The sequence below is a fragment of the Anser brachyrhynchus genome (assembly GCF_964034855.1).
Source record: "Anser brachyrhynchus genome assembly, chromosome: Z".
In the NCBI taxonomy this organism is placed as follows: Eukaryota; Metazoa; Chordata; class Aves; order Anseriformes; family Anatidae; genus Anser; species Anser brachyrhynchus.
This window is the reverse complement of record NC_137697.1, coordinates 39692415-39718438: the sequence shown is the minus strand read 5'-3', so window position 1 is coordinate 39718438 and position 26024 is coordinate 39692415. Positions and strand designations below refer to the sequence as shown.

Genomic DNA, 26024 nt, shown 5'->3' with positions numbered 1-26024 from the left:
ATAGTTTTCTTAGATTTCTGGTGTGTTTCTCCTTTTTTATCTTCTCTTCTACATTAATATATCAAAAAAGGCATATATCTAATTCCAGGACTTCTGAAGCAGTTGTCTAGGGATATTCAACAAAAACGTGTAGAAATATTTTTGGATTTCTGAAAGCAGAAAATTAACTAAGTGGGTTTTATTTTTTTATTCTAGAATCTTTAATCAGATCACCCTTCTAAAAAGTACACATAGAGTAACGCCCCCAAGACCAGAGAAGTCACTGAGCTTTCATCTGAACTTTTCTTCTAATAGCATATTTTTAAAATGTAGGTCTTTTGCAGTGTTTGCTAATCCTAGCCCTATGTCACAAGGTGTTAGGTATGACTGCACATATTGGGGCCTCTTATAGGAGTGATATGGAAAAGTAAACCTTAACTTCATGCTTTTTCTTCTTGATCAGGGTACTGCTACATGCATAGTTTTTTGTTTATTTTATTTTTTTTTCCTGTGTTGCAACATGGCTACTGCTGTCTGGGCCATATCTGACTGAAATGGCCGAAATGGCTCCTAGAGAACTGAAAGCTGCCTAAGCTCAGTCTGCTTTGACATGGGCTCTTTTGCCATTCTAGAACTACAGAAATCATGTGGCGTATGGACCTGTGTTTGACTGTAGTGTAGCTGAGGCATTTTCCTAATGGCTTGGAGGAGCTGCTTGCTCCTCTGTCTTGATGATATGGTATAAAATGACCACAACCCGTCAAGAGATCTTCCCCAGATACAGGTAAATAGCAGTCAGTTCTTTTCACAGGTCATGTTGTAGCCTAACACATCGTGTTTTTTTTTTTTTTTTCCCTTCTGTTAATTTCTTGCAGAGTTTGCTGTGCCATCTCCTTTCTTCATCTAAGTGGGAAAGTAATGAAGCTGAAACCACGACATTCATATCAGCTCTTGGCTACACATCAGCAGATTATTACTGTCACTTAGTTGAAAATGTAAGTGTTTTGTGCAATTGAGATTTTATTTATAATAAATCACCAGTTTATAAGCACATACATGGAGTTGTCATTGTTATAAGGAACATGAACTGAACTTTGTTTATCTTTTCTTACCTCCGTTCCTTTTACAGCCTTTTAAGGGAGAAAATGAGGTGGGAGATCTTTGGACGGAAGAGAATATTTTTGATTAAAACATAGAAGTTGTAATAGAGGTTGATAATTTTTTTGTGGCTTTGTAACAAAAATGCCTGCCCTATCATTCAGTTTTCCCTGTGAAGATTAAGTTATATATATTATTTTGTGTGCAAGAACATGACTTTTTAATGTTTCTTTGACTGCACTTAAAATTGTAGATATGCCTTAAATCCTAAGAAAAGTGGATTTTATGTTTAATATATTAAAAAATAGGAGTAATATTTCATAATAGGTAGACTTAAATTAGACAAAACATCTAGGATTATTGCTTCTCTGAAAATTTTGCCTCAGCTCTTGGCAGAGCTAAAATAGCTTGTTAGTTTTCAAATGTGGAAGGTAAATAACATGATCAAAAACATTTTGAACAGTTTACTCAGTGATCTGGACAACTTTAATTTGGCCCCAATGAGTTAAAAAATAGAACTAAATAGAACAGCAGGGAAAGTTACTAACTTCACAGAATGTCAGCCATACAGAGAACCAATGCGACTAATGTCTGTTTCTTTGCAGTATGTGTATTTTACTTTATTTATATTTTATTTTATTTTATTTTATTTTACAGATGGTCTCCTCATTAGTAACAGAGCTCAGAGGAAATCAATTTAATGGACTTACCGTTCAAGGGAGGTAGGTGTTACCTAAACATTATTTTGATATGTTTTAGTATTGATCATTACAGTACAGTGAGGGCATTTTTGCAGTCTTGGAAATGCAAGTACTTAGGCTTCAGTTGGTAAGTTTTGGTTATGCATGTAGACAGTTTCAGGTGTGGACAAGCTTGCTAAGCTGTGCTTCATGTTACCTGATAATCACTGTGTTTACTGCTGCATACCTTCTTATAGCCAAACTTAACTGGCAGTTACTGAAAAAAACAAAACAAAACAACACTTTTTTTTTTTCCAAAGGATTTTTTTTCTTGTGTAATGGTTTTATATGTAAGTGTTACTTTGCACTTGTTATTAATGAGAAAATTTTCCATGCTCATTTAAATAAGCCCCCTCATTTTCCTTCTATTATTAGTTCCTTAATCTGGTACCAAATAGTGCTGTGGCAATACCGTGTGTTTCACAAACAAATATCTTAAATGTACCCAAGCACATAGCATCTCCACCCTTAAACTGCTTCCATGCCCTGGTTTTCTAAGGAAGAAAGTCTGGAAAAGTGGGTGTGTGGGAAATTGTGATGTGCTGTGGGCAGATCTCCAATCCAGATTATCAGGAGATGCTAATAATCATTTTGCAATGTCGTGTAGTGTGTTCGTACATGTCTAGATGTAGTCAGTGTGAATAATCACCTTCTTCATCCACACTACATAAAAAAAAAAAATACATTTGCCTGTTACAACTATTTTCGAAATGATTGTGCCTTTCTACTGGCTTTGAAACATCAATCATAATCTTTTGTAAATACTCTAAAAGTTATTATTCTCAAAGTGTATTGGTGCATACCCTGTTCTTCAGAGTCAAAGCTGCTGACACTGATGAAATGATTTTTATTACCTATATAATGCCATATAGCCAGCAACTTTATAGGAAAGAGGAGACTGATTGAAAGATCCTCACAGTGTTGTGATTCCTTCTGTTTTTCTTGCATAGTTTGGCTATTTTCCTCCTTTCCTTCTTGCACCTAGATGTACGTGTAAAAAAGTATAAATGATCATGTAGACAGATTAGTCAGGAGCACCACAAAGCTTTGTTGAATGTAGAAAACAAACGCTCACATTTTATAATATAGGGTGAAACAGACTAAGCTGAAAAGCTAATGAGACTGTTGAGAAGGGGAATATCTAGTTTCTACCAGGAAAAAAGGAAAAGTTTGAACTTCAAGTGGATTTGGAGTATAGAAATGATGATATGGCTGTTGGTTTAACTTACAGAGACAAATCGTAGAACCATAGAATGGTTTGGCTTGGAAAGGACCTTAAAGATCATCTAATTCCAACCCCTCAAATAGGGCTTGCAGTTACAGGTGTACTTTGTTTTCATTTCTCTGTTCAGTGATGCTCACAGCAACATGGACAATATCTGTGGAAATTCATTGCACACAGTGAACTGCATGCACTGCACAGTGTTCTCCAAGAACATATTTTAAAGATTATGTAAAAGAAGAAAAAAATGCCTTTGCAGGGTTTATCTTCCAGAGTTAAAAGTAACAGTAAAGTAAGCAGCTAAAGTTTGCTAATCCTGGATTATTTTTTTAAAGGAAACTGATTCAAAAAGAGTCTAAGGCCTGTGAACTTTGCCTGGAAAATACTACTGCAGAATAAATATTAGCCTAATAATTACCATTCCTACATAATCACTTCTCATAGCAAAACTGCATCTCAAAGTATTTCAGCATGAAAAACCTTAAGTATATGTTTGATTGGGTACTTAATCAGAAATTTGAGTCTTTGAAAAGGTGTCATGTTTTATTTCTCTCACTGTGGGTATCACTATGGTTCTGTGTCTACAAATCATAGCATTTTGTCACAACATATGCCAGTGACCTTTAGGCAACATATTTTGGGATCAGCTTTCATGTTTCAAAATATGTTTATAAGTGACATTTTTATTCTTAGTCTTGTGGCAAGCTAAATCACTATCTTTAGTCATTTCCAAGCATGCAGTTTTAGCAAGCAGGTCAAGTGAGTGGTTCGTACATAAAGATTGAAATTCATTACATATTTCTTCAGCTGTAAGACAAACAGTTTTTGCCTGAATGCTTGAAGTCAGCAGGATTTGTAGTGTTTGGTTTATAGAAGTTCTCTCTGTTGAGAGGAGAGAGGTCAAGGAAACAGGAGGTGTTAAAAGCAGCTAGGTTTTCTCTTGTGAGAATCTAGCAAACCTCCACGGGAGCCGTGAAACGGTAGTCTTCTTTACCTGTGCTTTGCTGTTTTCTGGGAAGGGCAAAGCATTTCCTGCTAGGAAGGCAGTAATTACTGAGCGAACATAACTAGCTGCACTTCAGAATTGGGTTGATATCCCTCACGTGGTATTCTTTGAGTGCTAAAACATCACGCTTCTCTCAGACAATATGCAATAGGCAATGTATAATTACAAATCAACGTATTCATCTGTTGTGTTTAATCTTCTGGAATTAATTTTGTTTCTCTTACCCTGTTGGTTTAGAAATTTAAATTTTGACTTTTCTAAAACAGGAACTGTATTTATTTTTCCTCAGAGTTCCAGCCAGTCGTGTGAATGCTGTGTCCCTTTTCTGTCTCCCTCTTATTACTTTGCCTGATATAACTCCACTGCTGGAAACTCTTCTTCTTTACCATGGAGGTGCACCAAAAGAAATCTTGAGCTCACAGTTCCTGGAGGCTGTGAATGATGCCTTTTTAAAGTAAGTAGCTGTATAATTTAAAGTAAGGTCTGTATGATCTTTCTGCTTTCTGTGATAAAGATTCTTAATTCAATTAAATGTCTTTGCTTTAGATTTGTATGCTGAGTGCACTGTACATCTTCTGTGTTATAATAAAATATTTTCTTTACATTTGAATGGCAGAGCTCAGGTTGTTGGCCAAAGCAGAATTTTAGTGCTGGTATACAAATTGTGGCATAACAGCTTGAAATATTAACTGTGACTTCATCCCACCTTTTCTCTAAAACGGAGGTAAAAGTTTTAGGATTTATGAAGCTGGCGAAAGATATGATCACTTTTAATAGAAATGTTATCTACTTTTCATCTAGGTGTATCAGCATGCGTAACTAGACATTTTGAGAGCCATCTTTACTTTTCAATGCACAAGATAAATTCTTGTTTAAGTGGTTCCATATTTCTCTCTCTTTTTTTTTTTTTCTGTGAAAATGGTTCTCAAGATTTTCAGTTCTGCTGATTTTCAGCAGATTATTTTTAATGAGGCTTATAGAAGCAATTTGTGAAATACAGTTTTGCTTGTTTTGCTGCCACTAAAGCCACTGTTTTGATAAAATCAATCTATGGATGAAAGCCAGCTGAGAGAAGCTGAACATCAGCAAGATTGGCTGTGCCAGGGAAGAAAAGACAGTTTGATTTATGCAAGTTGTAACTGAGAAAGATGGTTCTGAATTTTGTTTTGTGACAAAGTTGTTGTGTACCTGTGTCACTGGACAATTTCTGTCACCTTTGGTCAGCTAGGAAATTCCACTCAATCCTGACAGATGACAGCTTATCTTTGGTTTAGGAGTCTCTGGCATCTCGTGTTTTAATCGCATGTGAAATGACTTTCTCTGAACTCCTTCTGAAGCTGCCAGACTTGAAGTAGCCTATTTTAATGAAGGATGTTACAACATATTTGTGAGATAACATTGGATGCAGTTGCAAGAATATCAGATCTGTGCACTGCTCATTTCTCTTGACTTGCTCTAGGACTGTCATTATTTTCAGAGGACTTGGTGATCTTGGCGTGGGACAAATAAAAGATCACCTAATGCTAGGGAAATAAAAACCAAAGCTTTAAAAATAAAAAGGCAAATAAAAATGTAAAACACAAACAACAACGACAACAAAAACAACAACAAAAAACAGTGATCAAGTTGCAATTATGTATTACAGATTTTTTTTTGATACTAGAAAGGATCCTTTGTGAATCCTTTACTACAATTATCCATTTCTCTTCTTTTTTGATCAAAGTTTTAATTGCTTCCCCGTACCCAGCAGCATTATTTCTGAGATGTTTTAACGTTATATACATCATTGCTCCTCTGAGGGTTCCAGCAAAAATCAGTAATCAATAGAAAAAGCACAGGTACTAGTTTGTGCACGTACTCCTGGAAGTCAAGAAAAACAAGTGGAAAAGGAATGTGAAGGTCTGTAGTGAAAGGTGCAAAGTCTGTAGTGAAAGATGAGTCCCCAAAAAGAGTGAGCTACCTTTCAGTTGTCCTTTTTGCATGGCTTCAGATTGAGTGTGGTCTACAAGCAGAAATGCAGAGCAAGTACACAGTTTCAGCAATGACAGTTTATACTAATGACAGTGAGCCAACAGGCAGTCGACCGTGACATACTTTTGCCACTTTATAAAGTGAATCTGAATCCTTTAGACGGTTGTAAGAGGTCCTTCTGATTAAAATAAACATTGCTTAATCTTTGAGCTACTTGTTTATCACAGTGAGCAAAAATAATTCAGTTCATGTGTCTTTTGACAAAGTGACTCATACAGGGCCCTGGACAAAAGTATTTGGTTTCCCTGAGAGCAGATGTAGGCTCACAAGTCATTTGCATGGTACACTCTTGGCCTGCTACTGAAGATCTTGTGATCTTAAGATGAAAGTACTTGTATTCTTTTCCACTTTAATAATTTAATTCTGTTCCCTAACTCTGTCATTACGTTCTGGACGCTGTTTTCTTTCTGAACACGGGTGAAGCCTGCTCCAAGAAACAGGGTCACTAATGCTAAAAAGAAAACTGTGGCTCATGATGCTCCCAGAACTTAGAGGTGTCCCACTGAGACTGAAATTTCAGTTCCAGAAAGATAATGACTACAGTTTTCTTCCTATATGGTTTTTAACTCTTGGAGCTGGAATATCTCTAAGAACACCTTCTTAGATTTCTTTTCTTGGCGTAACGTTTACAATACCTATTGTGCTACTGCAAAAATAAAGAAAAGAAGAGGATTGTGGAAAAATATCTGTCATGATTCGTAATTTATTCTGATGTGCATATGTGCTTTAATAGTGATACCATATTAATTATACAGCATCTCAAAACTGAGCAGTACTAAAAAAAATTGAAATTCTAAGGATATATTTCTTCTCGTCTACAGAAGTATAATTTTAAAGTAAGCTATTAAATAGACGTGAATGAAAAAACAGCTTTTCAATGGAAATCAGAATTTCGAAGGCTGATATTTAAGCAAGACTATGATAAAATACATTAAAAAATGAGAATCTAAAATGGAGTTAAATCTTCCTGCTAATATTCTTTTCTTTTCTATCAGTAGCTTCAGTCTGCATGTACTCTTCTGTCTAATTATTTTTAATCTTAACTGCAAGACACGTATTTCTTGTTATTTAGGTTTTGTTTTGTTTTTAAGTTTTTGATCTGAAACAATAATAATAGCTGCAAAAATGTTCCAGGATGTTTTGTGCTGCAATACCTGTTCTTCTTGGGTGGGTACTGTAAAAGGTTTTGATGTGTGCCAGCACATTGTGGTGCTGTCTCAAAACAAACTATGCCTTCTGTTTCCTAGCGATATAACACTATACTTCAGCTGAGCTATAGCTGAAAGTTTTAGGTGAAGAGATATTTCTCTTCTGAAGCATTTATCTGACAGGAGCATTGGCTCCTGTCGGTGTTGGTAGGGTCAAAAATTACCTACCTCTGCCTTGTTCTTTTTGAGTTTTTCCTTATTTCTTTGCAAAGAAAGGTAATGCTTTGATGCAGCCAGTAGTAAAGTTGTGTAGGACCTTCATGCTTACCTGCCAGCTGCTGATACTCTCTGAGCAGACAGGTCTACAGGAAACTGTCTGGGCATGAAAATGAGTAGGCATAGAGTCTAACCTTTCTCTGGGGCTAAGCAAACACCAGTCTCAAACCCTCTATTTCCGTTTGCTGGGGTCCGGCTTAACCATGCTTTTAGATTTTAATGATGTGTAAGAAAGTATCATTTTTAGGTGATGGTGATTCCTTATTACTCTTTGCCACTATTTTTTTATACTGAATAGAGTACTCCAAACAAGATTTTCTCTTTTGCTGCAGGTTGATCTGCAGCAAAAGAGAAAAAGTAAAAGTTACATTTTTGCACGTCTTCCAGTTTTTCAAAGAAAAAACAGTATTTTTTTCCTCTAACCCAGGAAGAAAATCTCCCTTTCTGAATCAGCTGTCTTCAGTCTCTGGCTTCGTCACTTACCAAGCCTTGAAAACACTACGTTACATGTTTTAGACCAGCTGGTTTCCATTCAGATGAATTCACTGGAAGAAGTGACTTGTGTCATAAAAGATTCATTTCTGGTATGTACAATGTTGTAGTACATTTGATACTGCTCTTTCAGGCTTAAGAAGTGATGGTTTTCAAATATGTCAGCATCTTTGAGGGAACCGGGCTGTCATGTGGCAATAACTTTGGCATTACTAAAGGCAAACCTTGAGTCTTATAAATTTCACTAAATGTTTAATTTTTATAATTAATTGATTGACGGCAAAAAAGAAGTTTCATCCTGTGATGAAAAACAGATGAAGAAATTGAGAATCCTGTTGGTGGGAGTGCTGCATACCTGCCTATGTCTTTAAAAATTATCCTCTTTTGCCAGGGAGGATTTGAATCTGTTTTTACCTCAGTCTCTGTGCCCATTGAAGTTTAGCAGTTTAGACTGCTAAAGTTGAAATGCCTTGTAGTTTACTGTTATTGTGGACTGTTTAGTTACTTGGTTTTGTTTGAAAACTTGAACAAAATTCTTAACACAAAACATTTCCTAAACTGTGATTACAATCTATTTTAAAATGCACCAAAAATCTTTCCTGTTAGAAAACATAGTGACGCTGTACCTCTTACAAAATAATGAGATAGTTAGCAACGCTATATGCAAACTTGTTATTTAGAGTGTGAAAAAACATATGTACTATGCACTTAAATTATGTATTTCTTAAAATGGATAGCACTCAAAAATGGTACATCATATCTTATTTTCCACTTATGAAAGACTGAGTATTTTAGATAGGAAGACTAGAGTTTTAAAAATTCTTCTGTTTTAATTGAATCTGCAAATTTCTATTTCAGGGTGTCTTTATAATGCTTACGAATCTCATAAATGCTTGGCATCAACAGCGTATCATGCATCATCTGGGATTCTAGGTGTCCCAGAAGGCAAAGCTTATACACAAGGCCTGTACATAGTTTTATGTACCAGATACAGTATGAATTGAATACAGTACATGGTACCACACATGGCTGAGAAGAAAAAAGTCTAAGTTAAGATGTAGCAGGAAGTAAAATGTTTGTTTTAATTGTTGGTTTATAGTTGTTTGTTAATGACTTTCATGTCTACATTGTTTTATTGTATCCTGATACCTGAAAATAACAGAACGTTACTCTGCTAGCACACTTAAATTATACTTCTTTGTCTCTGCTCCAAAGACTTGGTGCTTTCAAAAGAAGACATTCACGAAGGGGAAAGACCAGTGCAGCAGCTCTGAATGCTGGTTTAGAGAGGACATCCTGTGGACAAGGAGTGGAATGAAGGCAGGGCATAAAGATGAGAGCATTTGGAAGATGGATGTAGTTTATTGGTAGGAGTTGACAGAAGAGAGAGGATGTATAAAAGGGAGATGGCTTAGCAATTAAAAACAATGGGATGACAATCTTCAGAATTATAGAGGGAAAAGATTGGATCTAGAAACTATGGTCTACAGTATCTAATGATATTTTGTACGGCTTGTACCTGGTACTGTAAGGATAGTTGTATTAGATCAGTCAGCACCTTGAATCCACCAGCCTGCCTGAAAGACTTTTGAATATTTATTTAGGAGTATGGGTATGCATGTTTTGACAGTTGGATTAAGGCATTTATAGGATGTGACCTCTTTGCTTTATGGGTATAGTAATAAAAAAGTGGAAACATGAGTCACCAATTGATAGGTTTAGACATTTCTTCTGTTTGCAAGAAGACCTACAGAGTACAAATAGGCAGATTATATGTTAGTGTTTTGATTATAATATATGATAAGAAGGAAAAATCATTAAGCTGTTTTGTAATTGCATTATCAGGGCCATTTATCTAAGCAAAATATTTTGAAACGGCAACCAAACTGTACATAAACCTCATAGTGACCTACAGTACCCCTACGGTTATAAAATACTGTACTTCTATTGTAATAGCAACTTGATATGAAATACTCATATTTGAATTCCAAGTGTAATTATAGTGTGATGGTCCACTAACTTGTAGTTTTATGTGGTATGCTATTAGGTTTTTGGGGTTTTGGTCTAAACTGGAATTAATATTGGAAATTCTATGGTTATTGAGAAGTAACAAAAACAAGTGAAGTGACCATCACAAATTGTCTTTTGGCTTCTTCAGAATTTGGTGGGTGGATGGATGTCTTCCTTGCTGAAGTAATGGTGAAGTTTTTGTGTGTGAATTAACCACTAAAATTTAAGTAAAAACACATCAGAATGTTATACTTTCCTAGAGATATATGCATATATATACACAAATTTTAAGCCCATTTTTGTAAAGAAGTATGCAAACAAATCAATGTCAATTATAATTTGTATTCTGTTCTTAGATAGTTTTCCAAAGAAGTTTTATTTCATCCAAAGATATACGAAAACCCTACCATATTGCAATAGGTTGAGAAGGCTTAATATTAGTCATCTTCTGATGTACTTGCCAAACCAATCTCAATCATATTTGAAAAGGCATGGCAGTCAGGCAAAGTCACTGGTGAATGGAAAAAGGGAAAAAGTATTTTTCCTATTTTCCTCCTTTTAAAAATGGCAAATGGCTACGTTTTTGTTTGATTTGTTTGTTTTGTTTTTTGAAGCTCCACATCTCACACTCTTGAAAACATGTAATCATGATATGCATGACATGCAATTCCATTTCCCTGCATTTGGATCTTTTCAGCTTAGCATGTGTTGTGCTGTATGGAATGTGCGTGTTTGAAAAGTGATTGAACAAGCTGCCAGTAGACAAGATGTTAGATTTTCTGAGCTTTCTCTGAAAAATATCATGTAGTTACAGACAAGATTATTCAAATATAAAAAGCTCTCATCAGGGGGGAAAAGAAAAAAGAAAAAAAGAAAATAATGTTAAAACCCAGAAACCCTGTGAGAAACCCTCCCAAACTTGAGAATTTCTCCCAAACTCCAAAATTGATCTAGTATGACGTGCTACACCAAAGGCACGTCTTCAGATAGCCTTGGAGTCTTTGGTGCTATGGTTAGTATTCTTATTTTGAGTATTTTCAAATGAATTGGATACAGTCTGTTGATCAAAGTCTTGTGAAATTAGGTAACTTTTATTCTTTTTCTTTTTCTTTTTTTTTTTTCTTAATGAATAGGTGGTATTGTAGATTGGTGCTGTGGGTCAGGAAGGGGTGGAAAGATTTTCAGCACTGAAAATTTATTTTGGTCTTTTGCAAAAGAGCTATGGTTTGATCTTTGTATGTGTGGCAATGTACTAGTGGACCCTTTCTAGTTTATACTCAACATGTCTTAGGCAACAGGGGGTTTGTATGTTAAAGGTGGGTAGAGTATCTGAAGGCAGCACAGAAACTGCTGAATTCAACCATTTAACCTGCGGGACTGGTAAACATAGCTTTAACTCTCCACTGTTTCCATACAGTGGCTGAGATTGGAAAGGATGTCTAGAGGTTGTCTAGTCCAGGTTTTCTTTAAAAGAAAAAAAGAAGTCTTGTTTGCTTGTTTGTCACATCCAGCCAGTTGGTTTTTTTTTTTTTTTTTTTTTTTTTTCCTCCCTCTAACTGTGGAATTTTGGAGACCAGCCCTGCACCAAGCTGCATGCTGTTTTTCATACATCAAAGCAACCAACTGTAAATACTCACGAACGCTAGATGGCATACGTTCAATAGGACAAACCTAGCTACAGCCGTGTGACAGTGTGGTAAAACATAAAAATAAGGTTCCACCTAGTATTTCCAATATGCAAAAACAACTGTGAGAAAAAAAGAGTTGTCCTTTTAAGAGTTTTTCTAGACAGTTTGTCTTAAAGGTTGTCTTTTTGTTTTCTGAGATTGTCGTGTAGGGTCAAGTCCTCAGTCTGCCTGTGTGTAATTAAAAGGCAAAAAGAAAAATCACATTTACTTGATATTTTTTAGCTTGAAACAGATGCAGAAAAGTTTTCTTTGGAATGGTGCTTCAGACACTTAGAGCTGTTACAATAAATGCCGTGTGTACTCCTTCCATGCATCCTGAAGTATGTAAAATGCAATTAACCAGACATGCATTATTCCAGATTGCTGAGTAATTATGTTCTCATCAAATCTTCAGGTGCTAATTTCAGGAAAAAACAACACCAACAACAAAAACAAACAAACAAACAAAAAACATGAGTTTGTTTTATGTTTGTTTTGTTTTTACTTAAGCTAATGCACTTTGGAGAACATGTAAATAGTAATTTAATCTTAGTGCTGTATAAAAGCCTACATAAATCTTAGAATTTAAGAACATGGGATTAGTAAGTAGTGTGTTTACCCGTGCACGTTTAATATAGTTTTCTTAAAATAGTCTTTTATGTGGTAGAACCACAAATATGAAAAGCTTCACTATTGAAAAAAAAAATAGTTTGATGCACTGAGATATTTAGCTCATATTAGCAACTCTGAAGTTCACAGAAGAACATAATACTGTGAAAATATGTCTTGGACCAAAATGCATGTGGTAATGTTAAAGACAAAGGAAATAAATTTAATTTCTGGAATTTCATTTTGAAGATTTGTCAAGAATCTCTAAGGACATCCAAAAGGAATTGTCTTTAAAGGCAAGAAAAAAGCTCTTTAAAATCTACTCCCTGTCTTTTGCCTCCAGCAATTGCATGCAACAACCTGTTTTATCTGCCAGTCGTAGTATTTTTAGTGATTGTTGTCATAAACAGTTTGGTATCCCAGGTGTTTGCATTTATCAGCTGTTAGCCTGCTTGGTATCGTTGTGGCTGTCCCTTCACGATTTTCATGTAGTTATTTTGGAGAATATAACCCTGAGAAAATCTGAGTGTTTAGTAAGAACTAAGTTGAGATTTACAGTTTAATAATTGCAGCATAATAGTATCCATGAATTCAGCCATAGATTATACAGTGACAGTTGTTTGAGTTGCTTCTTAATGACTAATTTCCTTTCCTTTGTTTATGAACAGCCACAAGCAGCAAGCCATCCTGCCATTTTCAGAATTGTTAATGAAATCTTCAAGTAAGTTTTGAAATTATAGTGGAAAGTGTCTTAAATCACTGGTCTAAACACCGAGATTTTTCTTCATGAGAATATGTCATGTTATAATTTCTGGATGATATACTCTTTAGCAGAATGCCTCAGTATACTCCTTAGTGCAATATATATTTCAAATAATAGCAAATGTTAAAAATCCTGGGAAGTTTATTTGAAAGTTACATTATAACAATTATTGATACAATTGACTACATTGTATTTTAGCCTTTAGAAGTTAGAATTTATTTATATAGTAGAAATTTGTGGTTGAAATATTATTTTGATGTGAAAACTGTAAATAATCTGTAATAGCTTGGCCCCTGCCAGCATGAAGATGGAATGTAGCTATAACATTTGCAATTACCAATGTGGCATCTTTTCCATTATGTTAATTATCATCAGGATTGACATCAGATATGCTCTTATTTGCACTAAACTATTGATCTGCCTAATGAGTTTGCAACAAACTAATGTTTGTAATGAGTTGCACAAACTAATGAGTTTGTGTTTGAATGCATCGAGATTATTTTGAAGCTGTGTATATTGTTCACCACATGGGGGCTTCCAGTCCTTTGTAGTTTCAGTGATTTTTTCTCTTTGCTTGTCCTTCTTCTATTTTATCATTCTTTTTAAGATGGTCTGTTGCTGTGGTAATCAGATTTGATACAACGGTAGTGTATTTCCTGCTAAGAAGAAGCTGACGATCTTTGTTCATCAAGTGTTTTCCTTTATAATAAAACAAAATGCCTTCCAGGTGCATGTGATTAGGGGCATTTGTGCATGCTTAGGTTTGTTCAGGTACTGACAGAAGAGCCTCTACTGCAGAAACTGTAGCGCAGGGCAGGGCAGAGGCGACCCCAGCACACTCTTAGAAGCACACATCTAAACTTTGTCTCTTTCAGGAATAGCTTTTCCTACTATTTGCTTGCTTGTTATTGAGCTTTATTGTGCTAAATTGTTTCATCACAGGGAGATGGAGATACAAGATATTAATGAATGAAGATACAAGACATTAACTTTTTCTTTTTTTTTCCCACCAAAGTAGAAGCTTACTTTGTTGCTCTGTGCAGCTATAGAGTCCATAAGCCTAGCCTGAGTTTGTGTACTATTTCATGTGTTTAAACTAGGGATTATATTTGCCTGCAGCTTTATGAAATTTCTGAATTACAGTAATGTGTTAGTTGTGGTAAAAAAATAAACTAGTCTATAGTAAAAAAAATATATTAAATCCCCGTGGCAGCTTACTTTGAACAATTTTCTCCTGACCATTACACATCTTTTAATGATGGGAATGAAAATTACTCTTGGCTGTCCACATGCTTTTGTGCTCCATTTGCTCAAGGTTTCATTATGCCTTATGGAAAGCCAGTTAAAGGGTTCACATTCCTGAACCTCCAGAATGGATTTTATGATTTCACCAATGAAAGGACTTTGGAATCAGTCTCTAATCAAATCTGCAGTAATTACTGATCTAAAGTATGCCTTTGGTGTATACTCATTTCTGTTTGTGCTGCTAATTCATTACTTGATGATCACTACGGAGTCACAGTGATTGAACAGCAGCTGTATTATTTAATATTTAAGTTTGGTCTCCTTGTCTAGTTTGCTATAGATGGAACTTTTAAATTTGATTGACAACTTCTTTTTTTTTCTTTTCTCCTGACTACGTTAGGAGTGCAGTACTTAACAATTTAAGTCTCTCTCTCCCTCTTTCTCTCTCATATTTTTCCTCCAGGTACCATGCCCCAGGAGATTGTAATTTCTCTCTAATTTGAGATGGCCCATGGATGCCTTCCCACAAAGCAATGAAATATGCCTAACTGTAGGCATCGGAATACTTTCCTTGAACCCAATAAGACTGTTCCAATAATAAATTTGCCTAGTAAAGTTGTGATAGTCTGATAGTCTTATTTTATTTTTATCCTTTTTCCCCTGTTGATAAGGAAAATTCTACATTTCTGTGTGTGTACTCTATGCACATAAATCCATAGTATCTGTAGGGTTTGATATGTTTTCTTAAAGACAAAACAAAACAAAAACATGTGAAGTTGGTATTCTGTCAGTTTCCACACTGGCATAATTAGTATGGTGAGCTCAAACACAGCCTGAAGCTACAGCCTAGAAGGAATGTACCTTTTTTTTCCTTCCTTTCAATAACAGTGGTGTGTCTGGGAGACTAATTTTCTAATCTGTCATAATTTAGCTTTTCAATGCTTATGCTTAGGAATGCACTGCTGGAAACTGATGGAACTCCAGAAGTTATGACCATAATACAGGTGTTTACACAGCTCTTCGTTCAGGTTCACCAGAATGAAAACAAGCAGGTTGGTCAAGACCTACTTCTTAATGTTTCTTTTCAGTGAGAAGATAAAAATTTTTGCAAGAAAATAACAATCCTACTGATAGGAATGGTGACTGAATATAATGAGTGAAGTGGTAGCGACTCTATGGCTGTACATGCATGCCAAAGTTTAGTTCAGATATTTTCACCTGTGAATGAAAATGCAGCATGAAACCAGTATACCAGAGCAATTTACCTGAGTTTATCCTGGAATAATCCTACAACATGCTGAGAACATACAAGCTGTTGTTTTCTCAAGAGCAGTTGTTGTCATGGTGCTGAAGTTTCTGCCTGTACAATGAGCATCATTATCGTCGTGCACCTTTGACAGACAGGATGAAAAACTTTAGATTAGTTTTTCTTTTGCAGTTGTAGGGTTCTTGATAATACATGAAACAGAGGTAATAACTCCAACCCCATTCCCATTCCCTGTCTGTCTCCCCCCACTCAATCCCTCCAAAAATAACAGTAAGTAGGATACCAAATACCAAAAGGTAGAACACACAGTATACAAAACAGTTTCAGTTTCTGGTCATTAATACCTCAGAAGTTTTTCCTCAGTTTAAAGCTTCAAATTTCCCAGCTTAACATCAATTCTTCTGCACAGAATTTTACGCTGTTCTTAATGAACTGAATTAAGTAGATTTACTTTTGTATGCACTACTTTAACCATCAGTAAGATTAGCTTCTTATCTTACATTTTTACAATGGGAGATATGAATAGGTTTTGTTCTGTTTATAGGTTACAAACTTTTTTTAGATTACCGTATCACTGTCACTTTGCATCCTGACCATTTTGTTTGTTTTGCTTGTTTTTAATTCCAATGCATATAATGTAAGTTTGGAAATTATCCTATCATTTAATAGTTTTTGGTTTAGACTCAAAGAAATTTTCCATTCCTTTGCTTTTTGCATCCATTTGGGGAGATAGTAGTTAAGAAAATGTGGGGACTTCATCTGGGAACTTGTGATGTACTGACCTTTAATTAGCATTGTGATTGAATCTATCTTCTAGCTTCAGGCAATATGATTTAAGGATGAAACTGCAGCTGTGTTGCTTAATATTTCGGTGCCGTGCGTGTTAATTTTATGCCACCCTGGTTTCATGGCAGCAGCATGTTGTGTAGCCCCAGGTGTGGGTGACTGGGTGGAGAACACAAGTAAAGATCCCACACCCATCAGACACCCAAGGGCTAATCCTGTTGTGCAGGTGATGTTTGATTCATGGTGAAAGTTCTTCATCTGCTGACATCGCAACATGGACTATTGCCCAACTATTTGAAAGTGGTTTTAAATGTTAAGTTTCCTGTATTTGACTTTTGTACAGTTTAATTCATGGGTTTTTAATTTAGATACTATCTTCATTCTTAGAACTTAAAATCCTGTGTTTCACAGTTTATGAATCAACTGTAATGTTAACTAACAGTTGACATAAAAATACGCAGGCACAGACTACTTCCTAAATATTGTTTAAATCACTGTGATTTATTTATCTATTTATTTTTTTGTGGTCATACCAGTATTACATATATTCATAGGGCAACCGTTTTGTAGTATCTGGATGTCCTTGATGGGGATTCAATTTGCTCCAGTAACATTTCTTATGGTAAATATTAATGGTAAAATCATTAATGACAGAGGATGAAGAAGGATCATCTGAGGCCATAGGATTTAGAGTACAGTTGATTGAAAAAAAGCTATGCAAACAGATGTGTCCAAAAAATGTTTTGAAGAACCAGGTCATGTCTGGCAGCTGCACAGGTTTGCAGGGTAGGTAGGAGGAAAATGATTCCCTATTGCAGTGTGTGCTGCTTTTTCTAATAACTTTGTAGGCTGTACTGGGTTTGACTGTTGGGATGATCTTCTCTGTCTTGTGTAGAAGCAAATTTCATTCCAGTTAGTGACAGTAGTGAGAGCTGACTTGAGGTCAAGTTAGTTGTAAATTAATGAACTGAAAGCTCATGTTTTTATTTGATGGAAATTATAATTTTCTCCAGGGTTGTTTTCCCTTAGGATTGTCAGTGTTTTTCACCTGGGAATGTTGTTTTAAATAGCTGCATAAATATTTTAAGCCAGTCATCAACTTTTATTTCCCATTTGATATCATGGCAATTATTATAATCAGCTACATCCAAAGTAGTTCCATCTCTTGGTACCTTGTTTTGCAGTTCGTGATGGTTTATGTCAGGAAACAACTGCTTAAAATACTGTGTGTATGGTAGAAGGCAATTTTTATTTATTTATTTTTTACTTTGCTTAAACCATATGCTGAAAACTGGTTTTTACACGCTTTACAATACTGTTCTGATATGTAACTCACGCTGCGGTTTGTCTTGGCCACTACCGACTGTGTCAAGAGCTGCTTTTTCATGGGGATTTTTGATGCAAGCTAATTGGCTACACGCATACTTTAGTACAGGGATTATTAATTTTTAATTAGCCTAATTCCATTTGACAAGTACACTTTCAGAGTCTTACCATACCAGTGATACATTGACTGCCTGAGAATACCGCACATATTACTGTGCTGTAATTAAAATTAACTGTTGTTTACAGAACAATAACAACAAAAATAGTAGAGAGAGAATGTGTCGCTCCATTTATTTATAAGGTGCATAGATGAATTTCACAAATTAAGTAAGTCTTCTTAGACTGAATGTGGTCTTCATTGGGTTTAGAGATTAGTCACATTCTATAGTCTGTATTCCCAATCTGTGTTTCAAGAGGTGATCTGTTTGCTGACTAGTCTCTTATTCCTAAAGGAAGAAGCCAGAAGAGTTCTAAGGTCATTGGTATGGAGACTTGAGTCACAGAATAGCTGAGGTTGGAATGGACTTCTGTTGATCATCTGGTCTAAACCCTCTTTTCAGGCAGGGTCACTTAGAGCAGGTTTGCACAGGACCATATCCAGATAGTTTTTGAATAACTCCAAGGACAGAAACTCCACCACCTTTCTGGACAAACTGTGTCAGCCCAGCCTGATCAGTCACCTGCACAGTGAAAAAGTATCTCCTGATGTTCAGAGGGACCCTCCGGTGTTTCAGTTTATGCCCATTGCCTCTTGTTCCTTCACTGGGTACCACTTGAAAGAGCCTGGCTCTGTCTTCTTTGCACCCTCCATTCAGGTGTTTATAAATGAGATTCCTCCAAACCTTCTCTTCTCCAGGCTGAACAGTCCAAGCTTTCTCAGCCTTTCCTCATAGGAGAGGTGTTTCAGTCCCTTGATCACCTTGGTGGCCTTACATTGGACTCTTTCCAGTATATCCAGGTCTCTCTTGTACTGGGGAGCCCAGAACTGGACACACAACTCCAGATGCCACCTCACCAATGCTGAGTAGAAGTGAAGGACTACATCTCTTGACCTGCTGGCAATACTTTGCCTAATGCAGCCAAGAATACTGTTAGCCTTCTTCATGGCAATGATACGTAGACAACTCATGGCCAGCTCGGTGTCCACCAGAACCCTAGGTCCTTTTTTGCAAAGCTACTTGAGTAGCTGAGTGGCCCCCAGCATGTACTGGTGCCTGGGATTGTTCCTCCCCAGTTGCAGGACTTTGCACTTCTTGCTGAACTTCACGAGGCTCCCATCAGACCACTTCTCCAGCCTGCTGAGGTGCCTCCATGAAGGGATGAAAGACACAGACTCCTGATGGCTCTTGAACAGAAGGCCTTTATTGCCCTTTTTCACTACTACATATACTTTCCCCGTAGCCCCACGCGCTGTCCTCGCGCCCAAATCGGTCATACAATTGGTTAGAGACCCTCAGACACGCACCTTGAGCCAGCCAGCAACTGGCCACTGCCCAAAGCTCATCTTTAACACTGCAGCCAAGTTCATTTATCTCAACCTTGCTCAAGGTTTTGTTTCTACCGCTTGTTTCCTCATTATCTCTAATTCAGAGGGACGTATGAAACAGCGCGAAGCCGCCTGCGAATTCCTTTCCCACACCTCCAGATGGCAGCACAACCTTCTGGTATATTCACCACTCCTCCCAGTTTTGTGCCATCAGTAAACTTGCTGAGGGTGCACACTGACCCATCATCCAGATCGTTAATACAGATGTTAAACTGGACTGAACAGTGACCCCTTGGGTACTCTGCTGATTATGGCCCCCAACTAGGCATTGTGCCACTCATCGGCACTCTCTGGGCCTGGGTGTCAGCCAGTTTTCAATTCACTTCAAATGGAGTTCGTGTTATACGTTGAACACTCCTGTTGTAGATGCTTGCAGAACAAGATTAAAGGATATTCTGCTGTTAGTCTCACATTTACACAAGCAGCGACATTCACGTCATGCAAATTTCACACACCCAGATAAATAGAGGACAAGTTTGTTATCTATGACAACCTTACGTTGTGCTGAATCAGATCCAAGGAATTTTAGTTTTCCATTAATTGAACATAATGCAATAATCTACATCACACCCTCAGATTTTGTGGATATTATTATTTCTTGGTTTGATATGGTCCATGAGCCTGTTTACAGTGGAAAATTAAATTAAACTAATTAGTATCTTTTAGCCCCTGTGTATTAAGAGTGAAGACTTTTCTGATTACAGGAAAAAAAGACTAAGAATATTAAGATGTATTTTTTGTTATACTCTGAATCTTTTTTAATGCATGTATTTTTTTTAAATCCATAAATAATTACTTATTATAATCAATTTTTTCACTAGTATCTCCCTTTCTTCTGTATACTAAATCTTAAAATTGAGTTTAGAGTTAGTTTTGTGTTCTTCTGCTTCAGACTGTGTTGCTAGTTACTATGTTAGATGAGATTGTTTGCTCTGAGTTTGTTTTGAAAACTGACCAGAAAGCTCTTAAAATAATATATTTTTTTTTATTTTAGCATAAATTTCCACTGAAGGCCTACTTCCCTCACCATCACCAGCCCCTCGTAATAGCTTTACTGAGACGTCCTTTTGGTAAGTTTCTAAATGATATATTTGCAGCATTAGCCAACTTGCATTGTCTTCGTGTGTCTTAAAATAACTTTAAAAGGGACTAAGACTAAATTTTGCCATTTTCTAGATTGGGTGTTTTGACTTAGCAGTTTTAATAATATTCTTTTAGTGTATTTTTTGTAGGAACATCTACAAACATCTACATGTATTAACTTCAAGAAAAACTAAAAGAGAATAACAAGAGTACATTATATTTTTATGGAATCTGTGATATTAGGAATTAAGATAGGTTGCTACGGTCTGCATATATACATTTATACATATATACACACACACACAAACACTTTTCTTATAATACCAGTAATTGTCATTATTAAAATTCTAGTGTGTATCTGACAAGAAATACTGTGTTGCTTTGTTGTTTGTCTCTGAAGCTTGAATTCTGCTGTTCTTTTAGGTTCTGCAAACTTTTTATCTTTTTTTTTTTGATTTCCCATTTACATAGATCAAGAAATCACTGCTCAATACCATACAGTTTTTCATGAGCAGTAATTTCTGTTCAATACAAGAGCCTTTGAGAATGTTACTCCACTGATTATAGGCTAATATTGAGGGAGGATTTACACAAGGGTACATCGGCCTAATTTGGAGAGTATTCCTAGCTGTAATTCCTCACATATCTCTGTCAATGAGTTGTTCTAAGAAACATAGGGACAGTTATTGTTGAAAATTGGGAAATTATAAATGCTTTGTAATAACTGAATCCTGAACAAGTTTTAATGCTTGCTAAATGTGGTTAATTTCACTGTTCTGTTCCACTTGGACAGAAAGTTTTCATTAAAAAAAAAAAAAAAGAAGTCATCTTTTAAATTTGAAAAATCATCTTTTAAGATCTTTATTTCATCCTTCCTCCTCAGAATTGCCAGCTACACACTGGTCTCAACACTTGACACACATTTCTGATATGCTCAAAGCCTTGGTAGAAGACACAAACATTAGGTAAGCAGTATTTCTTAACTTTTTGTCTTTTGAATGTGTTACTTTGTGAAAAGTCATGCCATTTGAACTCTTTAGTGGCTACATTTCATTAAATGTAATTTTCTTCTCTAAATATAGGTTTGGCTTAAAAACTTAGATTACTTACTGAACCAGAACGTTGTAGCACTTACAGACCTGTCCAATAAGCTCCTGTGTAAACCAAGTCTCCTTGCTTTCATTTCAGGAAATAGGTAACTGTGTAACAGAAATGCTTACTTTCCTACTTTGCCATTTGTCCCATCAAACTTTTTAAACTGATTCTGGATTGAATTTCTAATTCTGTTTAGCCAGAACTTTCAAAAGTTATTGGGGCAATAATGTCATATCCAGAGAGGGTCCAATGCAAGTTGCCAACAAGAACTTGTCCTTGGGCATTGCCATTGCCTTTAGGACGCAGAGTCACAGTGCACGCTTAAAATGAGCCCATTTTGGCTCATTAAAGCATCAGGAGTAAAGTCCTGAAGAAGCAGTGTGAGAAAATATATGGGAAGGATTGTCAGGGGAAAAATAGAGCCTAGGCTATGAGCTGGAGGAGGGGGAGCTGAGGATACTTATTGGAAAGTTGATCTGACATTTCTCCATTTTATTGCTGTAACAAGAGAACTCTTCCAACCAAAACAAAACAGCTAGTATTGGAAAGAGTCTGTTGTGAGTTGTACTCTGTTATGTATGAGATGGTAGTGGGATTCTGCAGGCTTGTACGAACATTCAAACTTCAAACTTCCTGTATTGTTTTGTTGTTGTTGTTGTTGTTTCATAAAGATATGTCTGCTAGACTATTACATTGTTTGCTATATTGCTCCTTGAGCTGACACCCAGTGTTTCTGACCTGTTGCCCTTAGGTGTTTTTTTTTGTTTGTGGTTTTTGTTTGTTTTGTTTTATTTTCCTAAATAGCTACTGTAATGAATGATAGTGTTTGTCTAGATGAATTCTGCTTTGGTAGTGTATGTTCCAGGACTATAGGGAAAAAAAAGATACATCCCTATCTGTTGTTGCACTGTAATTCTTTCCTTTTGGGTCTGTGACGAGACTTGACTTGGCTAGAGTTTAGATATGAGTCTGCATAGATCTGCTCCAAAAATGAGCTTTCCAAAGAATATTGAACTGCTTTTAAATTCCAAGGAACCAATTTATTTTTTAATTTAAAAACTGAAAATTTAGATAGAAATATAGAATGCCTAGGCCAGATAGATTTGGAAAGTAAGATACCCAACTGTCTCCCTGTTCTTAGCATCCTGGAAGGCAGATTCTTAAATCCACACTTGGTTTCAGTTAACAGATGAAAGCTTTTATTTTTGTTGTTGCGTGGCATAAAAAAGCTTTTTGCTGTTCCCCCTGAGACCTGGCTGTCTGCTGCTTGCTTCTTATTTTCTGTATGAGCTGCAGTTCAGTGCAATGTCTTGCCCATTCTGCTGTGATGTCAAACCTTTTTGCCCTTAAAGTGGGACCACTAGCTGACCATGATTTCTTAAAGAAAAATAACTCAGACTTTGAACAAACAAGTATCTTCCATCTTAAAGTGTTACAAAAATAGAAGCATGTCTTTCTGCTTTTGTTCCCTAGCCCTTTCTTGGCTTTTCACCTCTTCTGCCTTGATAATACACTAGTTTGAATAGCATTGTACTTGTCAGAATATCTTTTTACTTTCTTTGGGACTCACACAACAATTATTTTTTCCATCAAATCCCTCTCAGTTGTGAAGAAAATGGATCTGACTTGTCTTCTTCAGTACTAATATCAATGACTAACTGTATTTTATTTGCTTTTTCATTGCATTATTCTTGATTCTGTATTCTTTCTACTTAATAAGATTAACAGAGGAGCACAAAAAGCTACTATACAACATATCCTCTTGTCTTATAGTTACTACTCTGTATTTATACAATGCTTTCATTTTTCAGTGATTTTGTTTTACACCAAATATTAAGTCCTGCAGCAAAGCGCTTTCTGTGCATTTCTAATGAAGAGTTTGCTTCTGTTCCATTACTTATTATTATATGCAGTCATCTCAGTAAACAGTAAATATCATGTGACATTTTAAAACTAAATCAACTCACTTAAGTTTAGGAGAAAAAAAAGTCTCAGAAGAAGTGAAGGGCTACTTTTGGAAATGGCAGTAGTGTGGCTGACATAGTTGTCAGTACAGAGTGGACAGAAACTTTAACGGGGTCAGAAGTGGAAGTTATGTGATTCCAAACCAGGCAGTTTGGTGGAAAGTCATAGTGAGTTGTAAGTTCACTGGTGCCTAGACTGTCTAGGAAAGAGTTGGACTCTATTCTACTTAATACCTGTTAAAATCGGTTTAATGCTCAAGTTTAAGGACATGTATTTACCCTTTGAGCTATGAATGCTTCCAGCCGTAAATATTGTCAATGTTACCCTTAGTTATCTGTTCTCTGTAATTAACTTTTAATTAGGTTTTTTTGTTTGTTTGATTGTAAATCACTGTGTTTCAGAGCTAGCCTATCCACTTACATTGTCACAACATTGAATTATAGTCAGATAAGTAGGTTATTTTGCTGAGGGGAAGGCTGTTTTTCCAGATCACTGTCACATTTGTTTATTGTCGTCGTTTTTTTTTAAAAAGGTTTTTAATGTTGTATTTCTGGATTCTAATAACTTCAAATACTTTACTAGTGCTGATCCCGTTCCTTTATCTGAGGAATTTTTGTCTCACGTTTTGTCATACATATCTAGTTCTCTGCAGTCAGAGACATGCTGTTACCACTCCAAAAGCTGTGGAAAATCAACAGCAGTGACTTCTGTAGCAGTTACCTCAGTACACTATTTTCCAGCCCATCCTATATCAACCTCTTATGTCTGATGTCAGTGACCAAGATTATCCAAAAATAACGATAAGCTTTTTTGGCAGATTTATGTTTTAGGAATAGAATTTTGAGATCCTGGGATTCTGTGGTATAAAAGTATGATTTACAGGGTCAGTAATTTCTGGGGTACTCATTGACAATGTAAGTCAACAGTATACTCTAGACATAGAATATTATGTGTGCGCATTACATTTTCCATCATAAAACAGGGCGTGCCTCCTTCAGGAAGTCTTAAAGATAAAGCAGTTTTTTCCAACTATCATCTCATGATATTCTCCAGGTGATGTGATCAAACAGCTGCGTTAACTCTTGAAATTTCTAAAATATTTTGGAGTTTCCTGGAAGGGGTGGTACAGCAACTCTTGGAATCCCCATGAATAAAACTTAAGGAAAACCTCTGATTCTTCAACCCTTTTGCCACACTTAATAGTAATATATCCTGCTTCTTGGTTTCCTTCCAGATGTCCTTTCTTCCTTCCTCACTCTGTTTGTCTTTTTACTTATGGGAAGCCCATCAATAGTTTGCGTCTCCCCACGCAAACTAATGTGAGAGAGTGTAGAGATGGGCTGTGGTCCATTCTAATCTTTCTTTTCCTTAATGCAATAGCCCAGATTGTAATATCTTCAAAATATTCATTAAAGAAGATCCAAATTTTAAAAATCAGGAGATAAATATCCTTAAAAATTTTATGTTTATCCCACCTAAATGTACTTCCTCATTAATTACCAAAAACATGTGCTTTTAACAGAAAATAACCCAGAAAAGCAAAACAGAGAAACAGAAAACCAATATAAGGCAATGGCATTTTAGAATACAGTAATACACATAATATATGACTTAAAGTTTTGAAAATCTTTAGACAGAAGAACATAAACTGTGAATACTTTTATGATATATATTTTAATACATAAATTTTGTCACTGCTATTTATTGGAAACTGGTGTTATGGATGTTCTGTTTTGCTGATAAAATTAACCTGTTAATAGCACTGGGCGGTGTCCCTATTGACCTTATTGCAGATAACAGAGTACATGGCTCTGCTTAACAGGTAAGACATTATCTGTTGAAGAATAGCTTAGTGGTCTTTGTATTCATGCCAACACCCTTTGCAGTTAATGTAAGAAATTTAAGAGTGTTTAATAAGAAATACTTAATTACATCTTTGTCATATTGCAGTTCCTCTGACCTTTTAGAAATCTGGTTTTTGGTTGCTTGTTTTGGAGAGTGGCTGGATATTGCTGCAGAACAATTGCTGAAGACAGCTGTAGAACCAGATGCTTTGCTGTGGCTGTTGGCATTTTACTACTGTCCTCAGAATGAAAACCTACAGAGAATTCAAACAATGGTGAGTAATGTAACAGTAGCAATCACTGATAAGCAGTTGATAGTCTGCTTATATCTTATTGCTATAAAACAAATTGTACACACCAGAAAAAATGAAAGGTCTGCACTGGAGAAGGTATTGGTTTTACAAGGTCTCCTGGGAATAGTGTTGCAGTGAAGTTGGAAGCTAATTTTTGTGAGTTTTCTTGTTGACAATCAGAAAACTTTTTCCCTTTTAGAGACTGTTATATATATTAGCATCATTTTAGCTTTCTTTGAAACAACTCATGTGCTTTTCATTAGACGTAAAACTACTCTGGGAATGGTATTTTTGAAGTCTCTGTGTGGCAGAATTCAGCACTCCCGTGTTACGGCATCTTCTGAGAACAAAACACAAGAGAAATCACAACAGCAGTCGAAGCAGTAAAGACATTCATTACACGCAGCCCTGAATCCCAACCTCACCCATCTATTCTGATTTATCTTACATCTCTTTACTGATTCTTCACATGTTTGAGGCCGTAAAACGTATGTTATATTCTCACATGCTAAATTTCTAACAGAATGAAGCAG

General features: G+C 36.0%; 1 protein-coding gene across 11 annotated transcripts in view; it reads left to right on the top strand.

Annotated features, from left to right (window-relative positions):
• The window catches only part of FANCC (FA complementation group C), an 83997-nt gene that overhangs the window by 52645 nt on the left and 5328 nt on the right, over positions 1-26024 (top strand). For all 11 annotated transcript variants that reach the window (XM_080573021.1, XM_080573023.1, XM_080573017.1 and 8 more), the window contains 9 exons: positions 855-974; positions 1735-1799; positions 4335-4499; positions 7928-8084; positions 12947-12999; positions 15239-15338; positions 20206-20281; positions 21178-21259; positions 25305-25473. In XM_080573021.1, the coding sequence (XP_080429147.1) occupies positions 855-974; positions 1735-1799; positions 4335-4499; positions 7928-8084; positions 12947-12999; positions 15239-15338; positions 20206-20281; positions 21178-21259; positions 25305-25473 (987 nt within the window). The remainder of the gene's footprint in view (positions 1-854; positions 975-1734; positions 1800-4334; positions 4500-7927; positions 8085-12946; positions 13000-15238; positions 15339-20205; positions 20282-21177; positions 21260-25304; positions 25474-26024) is intronic.